The sequence below is a fragment of the Nesoenas mayeri genome (genome assembly GCF_963082525.1).
Source record: "Nesoenas mayeri genome assembly, chromosome: 20".
Taxonomy (NCBI): Eukaryota; Metazoa; Chordata; class Aves; order Columbiformes; family Columbidae; genus Nesoenas; species Nesoenas mayeri.
In genome coordinates this window covers 5,474,219-5,489,446 of record NC_137569.1, presented here as the reverse complement: position 1 = coordinate 5,489,446, position 15,228 = coordinate 5,474,219, and the positions used below count along the sequence as shown (strand labels likewise).

At 41.2% G+C, this 15,228-nt stretch overlaps 1 protein-coding gene across 1 annotated transcript; it reads right to left on the bottom strand.

The window, feature by feature from the left end:
- Positions 1-2,338: 2,338 nt before the first annotated feature.
- Positions 2,339-13,398, bottom strand: PSPH (phosphoserine phosphatase). Its single transcript, XM_080357267.1, has 6 exons — positions 13,195-13,398; positions 7,080-7,234; positions 6,256-6,390; positions 4,606-4,751; positions 3,706-3,854; positions 2,339-2,455 (listed from the first exon to the last, which is right to left on the bottom strand). Exons 2-6 carry the CDS (start codon positions 7,217-7,219, stop codon positions 2,345-2,347), a joined length of 681 nt encoding a protein of 226 aa, XP_080213393.1. The 5' UTR covers positions 7,220-7,234; positions 13,195-13,398; the 3' UTR covers positions 2,339-2,344.
- Positions 13,399-15,228: the final 1,830 nt, after the last annotated feature.

Here is a 15,228-nt window from a genome sequence, read left to right as displayed (position 1 = left end):
TGCTATAGTCTTCCTAGAAAAGACTGCGAACTGTTCTTTTAAGAAGCCCTCTCATGCAAATTGAATATATAACTTAATTCTGCCTCACTGAATAATGACATTAAAAGAAATGGGCTGCTGCCCGTGCTCTTAGTTAGGAGACCCACCTGAAAACCAGATATTACTTCCCTGACACGTGCTACTCTCCAGGCTTTGTGCTACTGTGATGGGATACGTTCAGGTAAATCGGTAATTTGGTTGTTAACATTGAAAATTCCCTTGTGCTGCTTTATTCCCTCCTATTTTTTTCCAGTATTTTGCGGACAAAAGAGCTCAGCCTCTCGTGAAGCTCAGGAATCCTTTTGGTACCTCCTGAACTAGAGGTCAGGCTTGATATTTGCCCAGTGGAAGGGGGTGTGGTTTGTGGGTATTTTTTTTTCCCAAACCAGTCAGACCTAAAGTGCTCTTCTGAAATCACTGGCACAAGGCCATGTTTCCATAGCACTCAGACTGGCAGAAGATACCACCATGAATGTTAACATCTCTGTGGCCCAGAGCCTCTTCTGACTGTGGTGTTAGGGAAATTCCAGATACTTAAGCATGACACAGTTTGTAGGATGAGGACCTGCAGCTACAGCTGATTTGCTGGATGTTAGATTTTTTTAAGTGGCTTTTTAATTCAAAAGAAATGCATCATAACTATAGAATCGCAGAGGAACACACTGAATGAGAGCAGCAAGAGTTTATACTTGTTCTACTCTTGCAGTCTCACCTAAACAAAAGCATGATTGTACACGAGCTGCCCATGGAGCTGGCTGAGATTATTCCCAGGAAGAATTTAAAAGAGGTTGTGTTTAATACTCCCAGAAGACTTCCGGTGAGCAGCCTGCCAACTATTGTCTGTCTTGGCTTTTGTGAAGTTTTTTAAACTCTGTATATAGATATTCAGTATAGCTGTTTATTTGTATGCCTTTCTCTAAAAAGCCATAAGACCTTTGTTTCTGGATTTGTTTTCTTTTAACCATTTACTCTGCAGTACTTAAATGCTGTTGTAATTTCAAGCAATTAGTACCTCAGGGTTTTTTGCCAAAAACATTAGATGACATCATTGAGAGCTGCTATCCATCACTTTGGGGCTTTGTTAATGGCTCTTTCCCCTGTATAATATCTGATAATATCACAGAACGGACAGAACTAGGATTTGTTTTAATTGTTGGTGATGCTTAAACAACTGGACAGGAGCTCTCTCACTGCGCCTTGATTTAATCCCGTTAAATTAAGAAAATCTAGTGCAAGTTGTGTAAACCTGTAGTGATTATCTTGTGGAGACTCTGAGATTTTGGAAGGTAGAAATGTCAGTTGTTTCTCTTCCTATCTATGAAATATGTGGCAGAGTGGAGGAGAATTAACACACGCTGTGTAAGGACTTTCTTGGATCAGACACTGCAGCCACAAAGGACAAATCCTTAAAAAACTGGGATTTGTTACCTGAAGGTCTGAGTAGTACTTACTTAGAACAGGTTAGACTTATTTCTAGCACAGTTTAAGAGTGGTTGATCCACACTTGAGGCAGAGATTAGATAAGTTTCAGAGTATTTTCTTAATCAGTAGACAATTTTTTTAAAGGTTGATGAATTAGCTTCCATCCAGTTATAGGTTGATGGGTGGGATTGTTAAATAAATAAAACAGTTAAGTAAACAGTGTGACCGTTTTACAAAATCACCCTTTTGGAGTTTAGTTTGAAGTATTTTATTGAGGTATGGGAACCACTAGATCACTTGCTTTAAAATGTGCATCTCAGGTTCTCTTACATATTTTAATGAAATCAGAGATATGTAGTAATATTTCCTAACATATCTGTTTATTTCTGAGATTCTTTGGAATGGAAAGGACTTACCATACTGTTCACCATTTAGACTATATTATTTTTATTTATTGCTATTGATTAGACAAACTTCTTATTTGTAGCCCCCTCATTCTTCTTTTGCCACCCAAAATAAGTAGAGGTATTAGCTTCAATGATTCTGAAACAATAGATACGCAATATTGACCAGGGGCAAATCCATTAAGGTATTTTTAACTTGCTGATAAATTCCTGCCTTGGGTCTTCACTCGTAGGTGAATAATCAACTGACCTTTTCCACCTTGAAAGGCCAAGTTTTTTTTTTAAAAAACATCTTTTCCCATTACAAAATTTTTGAGTAAAATGGTGCCATTTGCAACCTGAGCTCCCGGCCAGAGATGAAGGTGCTAACCACCCAGAATAATTTAAAAACCCAGAACACAACTTTGCAAACAAATATATGTTTAATTGAATTGTATAATGGATTTATAGTTGTTAAATATGTTATATTACTGTATAATTTATCGTTCTTCCAGTTCTTTTAGCAGTTCGTCAAAGTGAGTAATGTACCATTTAGCTTTCTCTTTTACTTGCTTTCTGATTACGTTTCCTCCAAATCCAATGAAGCAGTCCTGGCAAAACAGAAAGAATGGGCATATATGTTATTGCAGTCCCGTGTAAGGAATGGAGCTCCTCAGCAGTTAAGTTTGGATTTTAAAATGATGGTATTTCTCTGACCTCTTCCTCTATTTTACTTTTCGTGTTAATTTTTCAAATTTATTAACAAGAACTTAATTGGCATTGAATTTTGGTTACTAGAGTTTCATTCCAATAGCAAAGTTGTGCCTCAGTACCTTGTAACTTCAAGATCGTTCAGATTTGAGAGTTTACTGCAAATCTGATGCAACATTAAACTTTCATATTCAAGAATGAGTTCACAATCAGACGTGCCTGCAGCATCTCACAATTATCCCTGTACCATTTATCTTAACTCTGTTTACCTCATTTGATAGATACCAAAATAACCATTAACCATGTCATCAATCATTAACCAGGAACAATCATCATTTCTGCATCTTAGAAAACCATCTGCAGTGAAAGTGCAGCGTTGAAAATTTCCACTGCTGCTTTTTGCCTTCAGGTAGAAAGCATTCGGCAAACACAAAGCCACTTTGGTGCTGCACATATTTAACAGTAGGCAACCTGGCTGACATAACTCACATCAATGTAGCTTTTTGTTCATTATCGTGCATTTCCATGCACCAGGATGTCTGTCCCTCAGCGCTAGCAAACAAGGGATATTTGGGTGCTTTTTGTAGAGAAATATGCTAAGAGGGACACGGAATTAAGATCTCTGTGAAATAACCGTTTATAAAAGCTGTCTTTTTATTAATTTTTAATTATTTCACCCTGTCAGGACCGTTATCTTCAAACCTATCGCCACTGCACAGTGAGGTGAACCCTCTTGCACCAGATCTGTGCCAGACCTTCGCACTAAGCACCATTCGCCAAGGTGCAGAACTGGCAGGGTAAGACCTCTGCAGCAGCGAGTACTGTGGGGACCTGGAGGGGAAAGGCAGACGTGATAATACCAGCTTGATTTGAGACGGATCATTAGCGTGTTACACGGCCCTGCTAGACCCTGCCAGATCCTGGCTCAGAGGGTGAAACCGAGATTGTCTGAACTGGAAGAAATCAACCATTGCATGATGCAGCTTTCATAGAGGAAAACTACCCACACAGATCTCCCTCGGGCTGTGGGAAGGGCTGAAGATCTTCCCTGAAGTCCTATAAAAACTTCAAACCACACTTTTTTTTATTCTGCCCCCCCGCAAAGGATTTGCTCAAAAGGAATTTAGAATTCCGGTTCTTTAGTACTTACAGCAGGGGGACAGGCTTCCATGTCTGTAGCTCCATCACCAATCATAACTACTTTCTTAAATTGGAACTGTTCCTTCAGATAAGCGATAACCTTTCCTTTCCCCCCCGATTCAGCTGTTGGTTGTGTTTCATCAAATCCTGCATATTCTCCTAGAACACAGTGGAAGGACAAGTTAGACATATAGCGTATTTTCTTGTAAGTGAAAGAAGATATATGCCTAACAGCTAATTACATGCAGTCCTGTAAGCTTCACAATATCAGCATCTCAAAGTAATTAGAAGGTAAGTGTAAAAACTGGGATTTTAACCACATTTCGGGGGGGTCTTTTCGAAGAGCTGAAATGCTAGGACTAAAATAGAAACCCTGTATGAGTAGTGTTACAAATCCATTCCCAGTCACTCTGGTCCCGTCATTTTGGTGTAAACGTTTAAAAAGCAGCATCCAATATAACGTATAAACAGTGTATGAAACACTGAGTAAGAAACAACCCCACTAACTACAGTTCTGCTTGAATACACTAGCTTAAAGTCCAGAACAGCTGTACTAATGTACATCAGTCTTCATACATACCTCAAAGTCATTGAAAGTGAAGTTTGCCTCTGAAAGCAGGTAAGTGTAAGAAACTATTTAAACTTGAAGGAGCAAGAGAAATGTCAGCAACTGTAATACTTTTTACCTTTGGTGCAGCTTGCCATTAAAAAGTAACTACAGCTCTATTTCATGTCTGGAAAATGACCTGAACTCATGTTTTTACTAAGGTCTTGCAATTCCTACTTGGAGCTAGCTGGATTGTTAACAGGGTCATATAGACTGGACAGTATCTGTAGCCCAATATCTGACAGTCTGAAACAAAAAAGTGGCATTAATTAGCAGATAAAAGAGATATGAAGGCAATCTCACCATTAAAGTAAAACTTCAGCCTGTTGGCAAAGACGTTTGCTGCTGGAATGTTCAGCTGCGAGGCCACGTGCTCCACAATGCTCTGAAATCCCCCGGAGACCAGAAAGACCTGGACCCCTCGCTGGTGAAGCCGGCTCACCAGCTCCCTGGCAAGAAAGAGCAGTCGTCAAACCTGAGTGCCTGGGAGCGTCTAGGGACAGCAAAGTTAAAATACATCTATCCTAAACGGGGCTGCCCGTGCTTTGTGTTAGTCCAGTTTAGTTTGGATGTGTGCTGCTCTCCAGCTCCACCCATCAAGAAGCTTTTCCTTCTTTCCCTTGCAAGTTTGTGCATACACCTTGCTTGAAAAGAGCCAAACAGAACCATCCCATCAAGAGACAAACAGGTATTTAGCTGCTCAGAAACAAGCATTCCCTAGAAATTCACATTAGTTCCCTTGAAACAAATGAGAGAGCAGATGCAGTTCAGATTATTTTTAAGTACAAAACCAGCAACAAAATTTATAATGCAGGAAAAAAAGTAGGGAACATGGGGCAAACTGCACCAGAATACAAAAGTGGCCTGAAAAGCATGCAAACATTTTTGAAGAGTTGATTCCCCAGATGCTGGATGTCAATACCATCTTTAGAAGAGGGCACAGCTACAGAAAAGGAATCAAGAAAATAGAAGTTCTCAGACCCAGTCAACAGGGCTTGAAGGCAGTAAAAAGTTTCCTGGGATTTGGCTCTGCAGGCAGGAGGATCAGTGTGCAGCAATACTGAACAGTACAAGTGGCAGCAGGAAGAGCAAAAATGCTCAATACTAAGAAGCAAAGTGGAGGCTTAAAGCAGGCAACACAGAAAAGGAGGAAGAAAGGGAAGGAATGAAAAGGAAAATCATGTGATTCCAAACAAGGAAACAATGTTCTCTTTGTAGTTACAGTGAGCTATCCCTTCTACAGAAAAAGCTGAGCATCTGCTTCATTTCAAGCAGAAAATACAAGCACAATATCATCTAAAAACTGTATGCTAAAAATATTTTACACTTGGTGCTACAGCCAAGTTTTGTAGTAAATAAATTATTTTCAATTGTTTAAAACAATTTGAACAGAAAAAAACCCTTTTCTGTTTAAATAGTGAATGTTTTTTCTAAACCTAAAGATTAATGAATATACACACATGTATGTATTTTTCCTTAATCATTTTTAAATGCTTTTTTAGGGACTTCAGTGCAGAATGGGTAGCTCTGAGCAATGGATCCCCTAAGCTGAGTCCAGCAGTGTGACGGCACACAGAAGTGTAAGAGAGAGGTAATATAACTGCAGAATAGACCGAGCCTGTAGTTCACACTGGGTCTTAAATCTCCCAGTTCCATCACCCATCAAAAAACAGCTGTGAGTGAACAGATTATTTTCCATGCCCATTTAATCCTCGAGCCAGAATGCTCAGCTAAATGCCAGTTAACATGTAGGACTGTTTTCTTCTTACACAGATGCTTTGCCACTTGATATGGAGTCACGCCATTATAAGCTCCTGACAGAAGCTTTGTACACAAACAACATGGAAATGGAGTAGGAATGCAATCTAAACCAGCCTCACTAATGTCATAGAATGTTGTTGATTTATGCCATATGCAGAACACTTTCATTAGATCATTTGAAATTCTTCTTACCTTATTCCTGGTGTTAGCTGAGGTGGGTTGTCAGATATTAGCTTTTGCACTTGCTCGTAGGAAGGACGTATGAGACCCAGTCGTGCCGTTAAAGCTGCTTTGAATGTCACAGTACCACCCATGGCTCTGCGGGTCCTAAATTGTCATCCAAAGAAAACAAATCAGTGACACTTAACAAGTAGAGGCTTTTCGCAAGAACCGTTAAAGAAGAACAGCAAGGAACAAGTTAGGAGTCCATAGGCTCTATGTTATACTGCATCTATGTTGTAAAGGAGAAGATAAGGACACTGCAAAGATTAGTAGCAACCACTGGTAGATCATCTCCACAGATCAGAGCTCTTGTGAGAACCAGCAGGGCAAAGGAAAACTGCTTCATTCCCCCTGCAACTGCACTGGAGCCGCTGGGACCCGTTTTCCTAAACTGCAGCCCAGGTGCCGTTCTCTGAAAGCAAAAGAACTTCTACAAGTTTCAGTAGAAACATTAGTCTTGGAGAAGTGTTAAGATAATTGTCCACTCTCCTCCCTCTTAATCAGGTCTGCTAGTGCTTAGCCAAGTTTAATGGTGGGGGCTGATCCTAGTCTGTCAAATAAGTTTACATCACAAAATTTGTATCAGTATAGTTTTGTTTAGTGGCTTCATAATTCCAAAAGTTATTCAGTATACATTAATTCCACTTATTATTCCTAAAATCCTTTTTAAACTGTAACAATCTCCTATGAAAGAGTTGAATTAATCCCTATTATAAATTCATTGTCACAGATTAACCTTATCCATGCTTATTTTTTACTACTGTTCCTATGAAATAAACAGCAAATATACATACATCTCTGCAACGGCATCTCCAACTCCACAGAACTTCGCAAGCTCATCGATGCCTTCTTCCCTGATGACTGTACTGTCCACATCAAAGCACACTGCATCAGCGTTGCGGAAGATTTCTTTCATCTCCAGGAGGGACGCCATCCTTTTGGGAACCTTCTTACTTTGAGAGGACAAGATAAAGTCATTCTCTGAGTGACAGTGCTGCACTCTGTCTTGAGCCATCGGTGCAACCAGTCTGGTTCTTGTGAGTAGGGCCGAGCAGAGCCTGGTAGCCAGCTTTTATCAAAGAGCGGGAGCGGTGGTGGAGGTCTGGCTCAGCTGCTGATTTGCTCCCTGCTGTTGCTGCCTACTGATGTTCAGTGTACGTTACAGGTGGGCCGTGGAGCTTTGGGCAGTTGCTGATTTGCTCCCGGCAGGCTCGGCCCATTGATGTTCACATGGGGGTTCAAGGTTGTAATACTTGGCATTTGCTGAAGCATCAGACTGCCAACTGCTGTCTGAGACTTGCAATTCACTGTCTCATCTTGCCCTCACTGCTCAAATGGATCCTGATTTCTCATCAGACCCAGTCTAGTGTGTCAAAGTAGTTGCTCCAGGAGACAGTGAAAGACACCCAGCTCTTAAGGATTTGCTGATCACAGCAGACATAACTATCTTAAACATACCAGTGAGTGGTTGTCCCTAAATCATGAAGGTTTAGATCCTTTTCTGTGTCCTGATTAATATAAACTAAATATTCTCGTCATCTATGAATGCATAGAAGATTTGGCCATTAGCATTTGGAATTAGTCTTTTATAAAATCCAGCAAAGTCTTGGGCTTTGAGAACTTCACTCAGCCTGTTAAGATATCACATTATGACACAACTTTTTGCATAACAATGCCTGACAAAAGTTCATTTTCTTCCCATTTATATATGCCCACTTAAATGCGTTGAGCACTTCTGCAGATCAGAAACACAAGGTGTTAATCAAGTATTTTCTAATCTGCCCTACTCATCTTGTGCTTCACCCTTTAATAAGGGAACTCAGTGTGGACTTTACCAATGTATGAATTTAGACTCACTTCCCAGATTTTTGTAAAAGTTTGTTCAGTTGTCTCTTTTAATCTTTTAGCTGTGTCTCTGGACATCTTGTGTAATTGAACTGGGTAGCAGATTCTTTTTCTGGGATAGGGGAAAAAATACCATCAAACAGCATGTTATATACCTTCTTTGTGTTATGTACCTTCACATTTTGTTTTCCTCTCACTAAGCTAATTTATTTTTCTCCTATATATCATGTGAGTTTTGATGGTGAGAGGTCTTACACAAGTTTCCACAAAATAACTTTTTGCCCTTTTTGGACAAACTTTGCACCCCTAGATACAAAAGACATCCAGTGAAGATGGAGAAAATGATGACTATGTACCTCACAGTGGAAAAGTACAGGAGGTAATGAGTTCTGGTGTAGCTTGCTGCCAGGGAGGCGTCACCCAGGGATCACACACGGTAAGAACCAGTGCTGTTGCCTGTGGTGAGTTCTGTGCGCTCACTGCGAGATCACAGCGGCCAAAGCAGGAGCAGAAACGTCTGGTTTTATTCCCATGACTAGTAACTGTATAGTGAATACTGCAATACAAAAGGCTTTAAGAAAAATTACCATAATAACTGAAAAATGCATAGAACACACACTCATCTTTTATATGTTCATGTGTATAGACTAAAAGAGAATACTCTGGTCCTACATTGAAAGGTAGAAGTCTGTATAAATGAAGCCACCAAATCTAAGGGGTGAATCCAGTTGTGAACAGCTAAGAGCCTTATTTTTAAGTGATAATCCCTGTTCAACAACCAGGTAGATATGAAATAGCAAGAGAGCAAATCAGATTAAAGGCAAAGTTATCCAAAGGCAGCCATGAAACAGTACTTTTTGAGAGGGTCCTTCTAGCTATTCTTGAGTGTTCTGGTGTGAACACACTACTATAGTAACCAAAGTGGGTTCTTGGCTTTTGCACAAGGCCAACAGGGTGACACAGTAGCTTCTGCTGTGCTCACCTGCATCGCAGGTGTGAGTGAGAACGGGAGAGCAGATGTCACCCAGCCTCTTCTTCCCTCCTGTGCTTTTGGTTTGGGTGTGGGAAGGCAGGACAGAGCCTGGGATCACCCTCCCCAGTGTGCTAGAAAGCAAAAGTGAGAGTAAAGAGGAGATAGTCCAGAAAGGGGCTTTGACAAACTCCTCCTCTGGGAAAGGCAGAAACAAGGACTGAACAAGGACAGGTCTCTGCTCCTCGTGCATCAGAGCTGTTCTGTGCACATATTGTAAAACTCTGGTCTAGCCTTAGAAGCCTCACTAAAGAATTCTTTGCTGCAGACAGCACGTGGTTCTTTATATTGTTCTATAAAGAATACAGTCATGTGCCACCAGCACGGCACATAAGAGAAACCTCTCTCATAAAAGAGGCCCTCAAACAGAGACTGCTTCTGAGCTAAGACTCGACAGCAGGTGAACAGGCAACACGTGAATGCCAAGTTTACTTTGCGTTAGCCTTGACTTGACATTGGCTCCACGGCACTGTGTTTGTCTTTTCAGTGGAAGATTTTGATTTTCTGAGCAGGAGGGCTTTGACTTTAGGGTAGGCCTTGACAGCCATTTGCTAGATATATTTGTGCAGTGGAATTAACAAAAAAAATACATCCACTAACATTTTTTAAATGGCAGGGTGTTAATTTTCTCCCACCTCCTGGCAATTAGAAAGTCACCAAATATTCAACCATGGGTTTGGTGCCAATTTTAAAGATTTGCTCCACTGTACAAACTTGTTGCATCACTCTGGTGTGACATTTGCGTCATGGTGTTCCAGCACTGATTCCTTATTATGCAAAGCTGTCACATTGCCTCATGCTAACCTGAGGCTGCACTGCAACGTTACCACATTATGATGCAATGTCACCATGCGAGGACACTGCACTGTGATGTGACTTCTTGGTGGGAACATTGAATATATTTCTGAATACATGTCTTTGAAATCTTAATCTCTCTGAGAAAAATCTTACCACTAGAAACACAAATTGGGAGCAGAAAGGAAGATACGTTAACTTTTCATTCCCTCTGGTATCCACATTTCCCACGCTTGTTTCCTTTCTGGATACTCCTTACAATGATGGGACCACTGCTGTGGGGGACTCTGCACTTTGATGGAGAAATGTGTTATAAGCTAGAGGAAAAATTATGGATACTGGTTGTGGAGTGATGGTTGGAATTAACCCTGTCCTCTCTTTATTCCATGCAATAACTCTTCCAAGAGTTTCAGGCTGTGGTTTAGGCACCATAGTGCCTAAAAATGGCAAGTTGGAAGGGAAGTATTGTCTTTTAAACAATGCAGAATGCATCACTAGTTCCTGATCTCTCTTGGCCACTGAACTGCTAAAACATTTCCGCTTTCTGCTATAGGTAGGCACTGAGTCCTGGAAAACCCAGACCTAGTTTTGGCTGATGTATTGTCACATGTTGGAGAACTTGTGATGAACTATAAAGTAAGGAAGCTCATACAGGAGCAAAGAGAACCTATGAAGCCAGCTACAGCTATTGCAGGGAGTCCTGCTGGTGGGAAAAGCAAATTTTAGGAGTCGGAGGTGATTTATTTGGCATGAAATAAGGTTCTTCTGCTGTTGTTGGCAGAGCTCCATGGGTCACGATCAGCTCTGGAGCCTGGCAAATGCCATTCCAAATGGTAACACGCCAATTTCAGTAACTTGTGAAACTGTAGCCCCAAACATAGATGAGAGCATAAGGCAAGGCTACTAGCGATTGAGTAATGGGCAACAGGAGTGGGGGGAAATTGAAGCAGGAGAGGATGTTCTGCTCCTTCCCTTGTTCTCACAATTTGCACTGGGCCATCCCAGTGCGGCATCCATTGGGACACTGACAAGAATTCACCTCCAGGTAAGTGATCAGAGGAAATAAGGACAGATATGGTGGCTTGTCCACAGGTAGGTGTCACTTGGAACCATGAGCAAAAAGAATTGAAGCTGTGTAAAACCTTTCTACAGACAAATCTCTTAACAGCTGTAGTAAGAGAACAGCAATTTTTTATCCCAGAGTGGTATAGGCTACTACAGTTGGCCAAGATTAATTACTCTGAAATACAAGGCATCTCATTGCTTAGATGCATCAATGAGATGGTAGGAAAAATGAAATTCCCACAAATGAGTTCTGTCTCTATATGGAAAACATGGGTAGAAAATGTCTGATCTTTCTGCCACTGAATTTCTGATAGGTAATCTATTCCCATCCTGTTATTTGCATGCTGAAAAAGCACCCAAGCAGCAAGTACTTCAACAGGTCTGATCATAAAATATTGGGGGGGAAAGCTGAAAAGAAAAAAATGCAGAATAGAAGAAGCAATAGGCAAAGAAGTGACTAGAGAAGACATAAGGAAAGGGTGACAGAGGTAGGGTGGAACTTGAGATAAAGATGGAGAAAAAGGAAATCACAATGGAAAAGTGGAATTCCCATGAGATTTTGACTCCAGACTATGAAGTACTTCGTTAGGCTGTGTGGAAAAAAACCTGCCAACCTGCCGTTTCCACAAGAAATAGTTTCATTTCGTAACAGAGAGGGTGGAGTCACAGAAGCAAACCCAGGAATTATGTAAGACCACATGTTGAAGGAAAACAACTGAAATCTTTTCTGTTTGCTGACCCTTCAGAGAAGGGCACTTGCCACACTGTAAAAAACTCAAACATCTGCAGTATCTGCGACATATAACGCAAAAGGAACACGTAAATGGTATTTGGAATTCCAGGTGTTCTGGGGCTGATATATTTGGATGAGATCTTGACGAGACCTCAAAATCCTCATTGTGACTAGACTTCACTTGTTATCATATTTCAGCTATGTTCACATTTATTGCTGTGAAATGAAGACTGAACAAATCTTAATGAAATTTTACCTAAAATATCTTTTGAAATGCATCACTTGGGAATATCCTACAGTTTGCAAACAATCTCTGGTGGTTTTATTCTGATTCACTTTCCTATTTAACAAGGGGAGAGTGAACACTGTGCTGAAAATTGTGGCTGCACAAGCAGCCCAGTTTTGATCTCACTCTGCCCAGAGTTATTTCCCTGGTATCGGTGAAGTTAATCCCAGTTTGCACTGGTGTGGATGAGAACAGAATCACTCTGAAATACATTCCCGTAGCAGAGTAACATTGCATTGAACATGTCGTGAGAATAACAGAAGTGCAACCACATTAAACTGTTTCTATTGCATTGAAGGGAAACTGCTGCTTAGGGTATGGGATTTGGAGAAAATTGCTCTTGAAACTTTTCTCATGACCTGTTCCCACTACTGCTCAGGAGCGTTTCCATGGCATTAGGTTAAACAAACCACTTTATCCTCATTGTTGCTAGTCCTATGTCTGTAAAGTGGGAATAATACAGTAATATGGCTTTTTTTTATGCCGAGGTTTAATTCTCAGTATTAGCGATATGTTTTGAAAGCCTTAGAGGAAGTGGGATATATTTAAGCAGATTAGATATATTTAAGCAAATTCTTAATGTTGTTTATATTCCTGCAAGTACCACTCTTTAAAAGTTCAATGCATCCATCTGTAATTGTGAGTTTCTATGGTTTTCGGTGTGAGAACAGAAAGATTCAGTCTTTAACCTCATTGAGCTTCGTTCACATTTTCTGGTTTTCTGTTCAGTTTTTAAAGGTAGAAACAGAAGCCTGTGTGCAAGCCAAGAGAGGAGCTGTTTGCAGCCAAACACTAGTAACTGAACAGCAATGCCTAACAGGGAATTTATTTAAGCACCTTTTAAAAAGTAATTGAAAAGCGGTAGAGGGAACCTGATGGATGTTGACATACACCTCCCAACGCTCCAATCCCTTCTTGCCTATCCTGACAATACGATGATGCTTCCCCCCTGCATGATTGCATCATTCATTCATGCTGCTGTTATAAAACAGGCACCACGCCGTTGCTGCTGCTTGCAGGGCAGCACAGTCACAGCCCCAGCAGAAGATACTCTTCATTTTCTATGCTAGAGAAACATGGTAAGTGTTATGGATCTGCTACACCAAACGCCAACCCCTTCCAAACTGAGAGAAAAAAACGTTCCCAGTGACTTACAGTATTGTACTGGCCGTGGCTGCTGCTGCTGCTGCTGCACAAGAAAAGAAGGAATCAGCTGAGACCTTCAGTCACATAAATACAACGGCACGGGCTGATCTGGAAGAAAGCCGCATTTTGTAAATCACTCTTTTATAAACTGCTGAGTAAGCCGGCCTGGGTGGTTTTTTTAAAAGGTTGCACACATGTAACCAGAGAAGCCCAGTTGTTCGCTGACAGGCGTAGGGAAGAGAGGTGTAACCTTGCCTACGTCGGGGGAGGAGCCGCTCGGGCCCAGCTTGGGACGCTCCCAGCTTGGCTAGGCTTGGCTTGGCAGGGAGCAGACCCCGTGCAGGATGATGGGGAACTTGCTGTCCCCTCGGAGAACGAGACGGGTCTGTGCAAACTCACCCCGCTCCGCCAGCGCGGGAGGGCGAGGGGTGAGAGCCGAGGAGAAGCTCTGACAAGCAGCAGTCGGGAGTTTCTCTTGGCGTGAAATCAGAGCCAAGGCAGGGACGTTTTCTTTCGCCGCGGATGAGATGAAAGGATTTGCGAGTTAAGATTGCAATGTTGCATTTTGGCTTAAGGTGTTACTCAGTGGATCAGTGTGCGATGTCACACGCACAAAACAAATCAAATCAACATCCATCAAAAGCTTTGAAGGCAAAACTAACATTTCTGCTTATGAGAAGGCTCTGGTTTGTTTCCCCAAACGCAATGTTGTCACAAGCAACGGAAAAACTGTAAAACCTGTGTGTGCCTGTGTTCTGGCACCCGCAGAGGAGCTTCCCTCAGGCGTGACTGTGGCCATTGCTCAGGCAACGCCAGCCCAGATTGTGGTGGTTTGGTTCAAGGTCAAAAAGCCTGATTTAGCTGATTTAGCTTCATTTGCTTGTGATAGGAGTCTTATGACTGCTGCCCGTCTCGAAAGGCTGTTCTGCATCACTGGATACACCAGTCACATTCTATGCATAATCTCTTTTGCCATTCTGGCAGTATTACCACTCAAAATTAAATGCATTAATTAAAATCAATAGCCTTGTGTGCCTCTCCTATTTTCCTTTATGGTTTTTTTTCAGAAGTTTTCAGCACACGAGCATCATCAGTAACTTGTTGTGCCAGGAAAAGCTGGTACCAAGCCCCTCTGCTGCAAAACTGGTGACATGGTTCACCGTTCAGCCTGGTCCTGTTTGTTAGTTTTATCATGACAGAACAGTATGTTTTTAAAACGGATTTAGAAATTGTTTCTGTGAATAAGGTTAAATGCAAACAGATCTTGATAAAGATGAAAGAAAGCTGCTTCTACTGAGAATCTCAGAAGGGGTTTTTTTGCCAAGATAAGCATTGCATGATTTGACTAAGAGAATTGCTGAATATTTCATGAAATATATTCCCTTTATTTGGGAATCTGTATTTATTAGTTTAACAGACATGTTGGTTGTAATTCAGTTAAATGTTTGGATTCTAACCTGGTGTAATTTGTTGTAAATCCATTGATTTCAACGGACAATTTAGGCCTAGTAAGCCTCTACATTGTATTGTTACTATGTATTAAAAACAAATACGCAGAACAGATCAACAACTATAGCTAAGACTGAAAAAATGTAGCAAAGCTTGTCCTGATGTCTGAAAAATGCTGCAAAATGGGGATTTAATGTGAAAATGCTCATGAGAACTGTTATCTATCCTCAGGCATGTGGTCCAGGAAAGAAACACAGAGAGTTCTGCCTGGAAACTTCACGAAGATGTTGAGGAGTGAAAAGCAAAGCCCACGTGGACGTGTGACTATGGACACAAGCACAGCAGCTGTATGTGAGTACGAGACCCCTTCATTTGTACAAAAAGTGGAGACCACCTACATAAAAGACTAGAATGTCTTTGAAAATTTGCTTTATGTTTCTTACCAAAAGAAAAAGACACCTAAAATGCAAACTAAAATTTGCTTTATTTTCTCCCAGTAATAATTCCCCTCACCTGAAGCTGCTTGGGGAACAGCCACATCACATCACAAGTGTTGAGGACGGATAATTCCTGCATTTCCACAGAACATCACCT